Raw genomic sequence first — 6375 nt, 5'->3', positions numbered from 1 at the left:
CCCCTTCCCCTTCCCCTTCCTTCTTTCCTTTCTTTCTCTTCTCTAGTTGAGGCAAGCAGGGGCTACTCTTTGTTGCAGTGCTTGGGCATCTCACTGTGGTGGCTTCCCTTGCTCTGGAGCACGGGCTCTAGGTGCGCGGGCTTCAGTAGCTGCAGCACTCAGGCTCAGCAGTTGTGGCTCGCGGACTGTAGAGCGCAGGTTCAGTAGTTGTGGCGCTCTCCGTTGCACCACGGCATGTGGCAGTCCCCCCACCCCCAGTCTTGGTGATCATCGAGATGGGGGTAGCCAGAGACTTCTTGTGCCTCTCACCCGCCGCCTTCTTCTTCTCCCCCTAGGACGACCCACTTACAAACCTGAACACGGCCTTCGATGTGGCGGAGAAATACCTGGACATCCCCAAGATGTTGGATGCAGAAGGTGAAAGGCGCTTTCCTTCTGGGCCTTCGGCTCTTCTCCCGGCTGCGGCCAGCGGCCAGGAAGGGCTGGCCCCGCACCTGAGGCCAGAAGGGAGAAGGCTTGGTCTTCATCTGGGGAGCCAGGGGGTCAGTTGTCTCTCAGGGATTCCACAGACAGATTCCCTGAGGTTTGGAGGGAGAAGTGGTAGCTGGTGTCGAAAAGGGCGGCCCGAGCATGGTCCTCAGCTTGGTCTTGGAGTCGGGGTAGTGGGTGCCGGGGTGGAGTGCAGTGGTCCTTTGTTGTTGTAGGGGAGGGAAAAAAAAGTTTATTATCATGTGCATCATGGACACACGTGGGAGCTTGCAGTGATGAGTAACTCAAAGGGGTGATTTGAGTTTGGGGTCTATATACGTACCTGACTTCACAGGGGAAAGGGAGTGGGAGAGAGGGCACTTGTGGAAATACAAATGACTTTTTGGAAAGATGGATGGGCCCTTAGGAGAATAGATGGAAGATATGATAGTTTGTGACAATGTCTGTCAAGTTGTAAGGCCAATTTCAATCATGCAAAAGCAGGGAGAATAATATAATTAGCTTCCATGTACCCACCATCCAGATAGAACAGTTACTGAGGTTTTGTCACACTTCCTTTTTTTTTCGCTTTTGTTTTCTTTGTTGAAATATTTTAAAGCAAGTCTCAGACATCACAGCATCTCACTACTACATACTTCAGATTACATACCTTAAAAATAGCAATATTTTCTTATGCAATCAGAAAATAATTTTCACACCAAGCAAATTGACAATAATTCCTTGATACATCTGCTGCCTGGTTCAGAATCGAATTTCCCCATTATTTCTTTTTAGTTGCTTTGTTTTGATCCAGATGCAAACAGAGTCTGCACGTGGCATTTCGTTGTTCTATTTCTTGTGTATTTTCTAATCTGTCGCACTTCTCTCTTCCCTCCGACCCCTTTCGTTCCTGGCACTGAACTTGTTGTAGAACCCAGGCCAGCCGTCCCGAGTACCCCTTACTCTGGTTTGTCTGTTTCCTTCCTCGGGTACCATTTCACTCCTTCCTCTACCTCTCGCATTCCCGTAAGTGGAAGCTGATACCAGATGGCTGGTTAGATGCAGGCTCAGCGTCTTGGCAAGAAGACTTGGTGGTTCTGAGAGCTGCTTTCCCCATCACATCAGGAAGCGTATCATGTGTTCACCAGCTGGCTTTAACTCCAGATTTTTCTTGACAGACATTGTCGGGACCGCCCGTCCGGATGAGAAAGCCATCATGACTTACGTGTCCAGCTTCTACCACGCCTTCTCTGGAGCCCAGAAGGTACCCAGGGCCCCCTGCTCCTTCCTTGCCCAGCACACCTCATGCCAGACCCCAAGCCATGCCCTCCCGCCCCCCCTCTCCCCACCTCTCCTTGGCGACAGGGTCCGATGGTCTGTCTCTTCGGTAGAGTCAGCCCCCGGTGCCAACGTGGCATGTCATTCCAGCTCAACTCCTCTCCCACCCGCCCCTCTGCTTTCCCTCATCTTCCTCTACTGCCTCGGACAACACTGGGAAGGCGCTCACCTTCTGGGACCCGGATGGCGGGCTTCAGCAGGAAGGGCGGCATGGGTGAAATCAGCCAGGGCTGGTTCTGGAGGCCTGGAAGCGCTGTGGGCAGCAGCCCCTCTGTGCCCACCTCTGTTGAAGCTACAGCTTTAACAGAGCAGCAGGCGTCCCTTACGGAGGCAGGTCTGGGGAGGTGCCTCCTGTCTTCACTGACCTGTTCTGCAGAGGTGTCACGAAGCCCCCGCCTTTCTCCCGCTCACAGGCGTGGTTCAGCAAATCTGTCCACAGCCCTGTTGGGCCTTGGTGCCTTCTATATCTTGCTTGGGGCCCCCATGCGGGGTCGTTCTGCACAACCCCTTGGGGAGACGAAGGGAAAGGGTGGGCCGTGGTGAACACTTCACGTGTCCTGACCCAGGTTTGCCCAGGGAGGCCTGAGGTTAAAGTCCAGTTGTTCAGGTTCTGCACTCCACAAAGGCATCATTCACACTGCAGACACTGAAGATTTGAATATTTTCATTAGCAGGCTTAGCTCGGGTGGCAGGCGCCCCTCCCCCAGGTCCCCTCACAGGCAGGACCCTAGAAGCACAACCTCCAGGTCGCTATGATGACAGACCACAGGCTTGGCCCTCTCAGCTCTGGGCCTTGGAGCTGCCACATACTCAGGCAAATTTCCCACCCTCTGCATGGAGTCTGAGTGGCCTGTTTTGAAATGCATGATGGGGCGATGCTCCCGCCTCCCCAACCCTCAGCCCAGCCTTCCCCAGCACCCCCCCTCCCCACCCCTTTTTCCCCACCTCTTCCCTATCTCTCTCCCACCCCAGCCCCTTTCTCCTCCCATCATCTCATTTTCTCTTTCTGCCCATTCCCTCATTGTCTGTCTGTCTTGTGTGCTCTGTCCACCATGGCTGTTTGGGTTTGTTCTGCGCCGCTGCTGCCTACTTTCTTCTCTCAACCTCTTCTCCTTCTCTGTGCAGATGTGTAGGCACGCTAAGGCCGGATGGGAAGGCCATGTGACCTAATGTTTCATGTCACTGCCACGCCTTCTCGGTGCGCAGAAGGTGAGCTCTCCCTCTGCCTCGCCCTCTCTCCCAGCGCCCTTTTGCCCATCTCTTCCATCCGCCCTGGATACTCCAGCCGCAGCCCCTTGGAACTGCAGCCCCTGGAATGAAAGGCGGGATTACAAAAGCCCCCCTCCCCTTACCGCAACCCCAGCCCCTTGTAGGAGGGCAAGATGCTCTCTGAGCTTTGGCCAGGACACTTAAAGATGCCTGAGAATGCCAGCCTCTGGATGGCCTGCATCTCTGTCCCTACACGCTGGGCATAATAGGTGCCACAAACGGGAAAGAAGCTTGTGGTCTCAGCTCCTTCCCTGGACCGAGTTGAGAGCCCTTATCCCAAGCAGCACAGTTCTTGGCTCTGCTTCCTGCCTATTCTCTTAAATATCCAGCACCTTCTCACATCTCTCTCTCTCTCTCCATCTACTTAAGCAAGACTACCCTCTCAAATTACCCAGCAGCCAGGGCAGGGCGAAGTCTTCTGCCTTCCCCTTCGTGTCTAGTCCAGAGGCTCAGAGTCCTGCCTGATCCTTCCCAACCAGGCCTGCCAGGGACAGTGGTGCAGGTTGCATACTACCCAAGGGTGCCCTGTGTGCACCATAGACCATGAAGATTTGAATATTTTTTACAAAAATAATCTTGCAGATGGCAGTAAAAATGTCTTCTAACAGAATAAGTATGACAGTTCTGCAATAGAGGTGCCCCATGCCCTGCCTGGATGGGCACCCAAGACCTTCCTCACTTTCCTTCCAGGCCTCATGGGTACTGCCTGACAGGAAACAGCCCCGCCTGGAGGCTCCCCATCCTGGGTGTCCCAGCATCCCCAGGAGGCCCAGCCCTTTTCAGCCTCTTCTCTGGCCTGCCTCTTGCTTCTTCTTTCTCTTTGTCCCACCTCCGCTGCTGCTCTTTCTTGTCAGCTTCTTCTGGCCCCTCTTACACCCCACCTTTTGGGCAGGATGTGCGCACCATCTATCTACTTGCCTCACTGGGCCTCCAGCCCTGAGAACCGCACAGGGTCTTGCCTGCACCCAGGGCTAGGCTGAGCTCTCGGCCGTGGTCTTTCCCCTCTTTCCAGCTCTCCTTCCTCCTCCCCTGCTCCTGCAGGATTCTCTCCTGGGCTTCATGCCCGTTGACACTGGCCTTCCCTGTCTCTGAAGCCTTCCCTGTGTCCTGGCTGGTGATGCTCGGAAGGGAGTGTGTGTGTGCGTGTGTGTGTGTGTGCGCGCGTGCGTGCGTGCGTGTGTGTGTGTGTGTGTGAAGCAGCCTGCTTTTCTCCCTCCCAAATCTCATACCACCTCCCCCCATGCCCTCTTCCCTCTCACTCATCCCTGTTGCAGTCATTTCATGCTCCTTTTGTCCATACATGAGGACAAGGTCACCAGCTGGGGGGATGGGGTGGGGGGGTGGGGATGGGGGTGTGTTCCTCTCACGTCCTGGGTCAGGAGCCTCACCCAGAGTTGCCCCTCCCATCCCACTTCGAAGGAGTCAGGCAATTGCTTACAGCTCAGCAGGCCGGTGGGAGGGGAATCTTGCCCCTCTCCCGTGGAAGAAGGAGGAGTCTTTCAGACTCATAGACTCTTCTTGTCTTGACTGTCTCCGTGTCTGGAGCCAGTGGGGGAAAGTGTCCTTGAAACCCACGCCCAGTGCCCGGCATCCTCTTCACTGTCTTTCTCTTATCAAGCCTTGGGCGGTGGAACTAGAAAGACAGCCGAGTCTAATACATGCGTGCATGCAGGTGTACACGTGTTTGTGTGCCTGTGTGGATACTGCACTTGTACGGATGCCAGTGTGTGTGATGGACGTTCCTAGTCAGATGAGGACCAACTCCTGTCTGACGTGTTGGTTTTGGTTCTCATTCTTTCTCAGCTTTCCTCTCCCCTCCTCTTCCCCTGGAGGGGTTTAGAACGGCTTGTGAGCAACCAGCGTTTGTTTGTGTAGTTTGTTGCTTTAACATTCATGGCTTATTGGGAACTGTTTCTGAGAAACAGCCTTTTGGGGCACGAACCGGACTTGCTGTAGGGGGTTCTGGATGCTTTTAGGAGTAGATGATGCTGTTCGCAGCCTTCCATTTGTTGCCAGCTGGTTGTGAATCTTCTAAGGGAAAGAAACCCCGTTCCTGCCCTCAAGGGATTCATGGTCCATCCGGGAAAACTCTTAATAAACAAGCTCGTGATGCTGTGGCCTAATCTCTGCTCTGCTGCAGAGCTGAGCAGCGGGGGGGGGGGCGGGCGCTGCAGGGCTGCGGGATGTGGAGGCTTTCTCGAGCAGGCGACACTGGAGCTTGAGGGTCTTAAAGGTTGAGTGGTGGGGATCTGCAACTGAAAGGCTCAGGGAAGGTTGAGGAAGGTGGTCACGGCTTGTGCGACGCTTCATGGTGTGACGGTGCAGCCTCAGAGGAGAGCACGTCCGTCCCGCTGCCTGGAGTGAGGACTGGGGGCAAAGCCAGAGTCGGTCGCTGGGGTCAGGGCTGAGCGCCGCGGGGTTGGCTCCCTTGTGTCTGGGGTCCTCGCCGGCAGGGACACCAGGGCAGGGAGCTGACTTGGGACATGGAGAAAGACTAGGCAGTGGGAAGCTGTGGGAGGAAGGAAATGGGCAATTCTAGCTAGATTTGGGAAACTTTTGACGAAAAATGTCACAGATGAGATCTTCGTGGCACTCGCACGATGTAGGTGGCGGGTGGCAGCGCCACGGCGCGTCATTTGGCCCCAGTTGGCTGTTGGATGTCACCGGCGTTGAGGCTGCTTCCTCTCCAGACCGCACCTACCGGCTAATTTGATGCTAATTAGTAGAGAGGCGCTTTGGCCTGGAATAGCTGAGGGCTTCACTTGAGGATGGCTAAGCGCTCCGGGGCTAGTACTCCATAACTTAGAGACATATAATTAATATAAAACTAAGCACAGTGTTTTGTATTACAGTGTGTAACAGTGTACAACAATACACCTTAAAGTGGGTCATAAAAAACAAAAAAACGTGGAAGGGTCAACACAAATTTCTAGTAATCTTTTCCTTTGGCACTTGGAAGTCATCCTTTGGCCTGTTTCTATCAAATATTTTCTCAGCCCATTTGATGATCTTTATAAAAAGTCCCCAGGAGGCCCACCCGGGAACTCCCCTAGACTTCATCCAAAAGGAGCCCCCTTTGACCCGGGGGCCTCTGAGGGACGGCCAAGGCCCTTAAGGCCCGCAGGACGTGTCTTCCAGAATCCCATGAGCACAGGCCTCACTCAGTCCACCAAGTTCACAAATTGACACACGAATCAAAGCTTACGGCCTCTGAGCCCAGGATCTCAAGATGGATCAGGAGGATAACACGACAAAGGTGGGCTGGATCCATTCAAAGCTTACGGCCTCTGAGCCCAGGAT

The 6375-nt window shown here is 54.3% G+C and overlaps 1 protein-coding gene across 3 annotated transcripts in view; it reads left to right on the top strand.

Annotated features, from left to right (window-relative positions):
• ACTN1 (actinin alpha 1) overlaps window positions 1-6375 on the top strand; it is a 96160-nt gene that overhangs the window by 71010 nt on the left and 18775 nt on the right. For all 3 annotated transcript variants that reach the window (XM_029238793.1, XM_029238796.1, XM_029238794.1), the window contains exons 7-8: window positions 336-417; window positions 1647-1732. In XM_029238793.1, coding sequence (XP_029094626.1) covers window positions 336-417; window positions 1647-1732 — 168 coding nt within the window. The remainder of the gene's footprint in view (window positions 1-335; window positions 418-1646; window positions 1733-6375) is intronic.

The sequence above is a fragment of the Monodon monoceros genome, unplaced genomic scaffold (assembly GCF_005190385.1).
Source record: "Monodon monoceros isolate NGI ecotype Baffin Bay Population unplaced genomic scaffold, NGI_Narwhal_1 Super_Scaffold_21, whole genome shotgun sequence".
Classification (NCBI taxonomy): Eukaryota; Metazoa; Chordata; class Mammalia; order Artiodactyla; family Monodontidae; genus Monodon; species Monodon monoceros.
The sequence above is the reverse complement of the archived record's forward strand: the minus strand, read 5'-3'. Positions and strand labels throughout refer to the sequence as shown.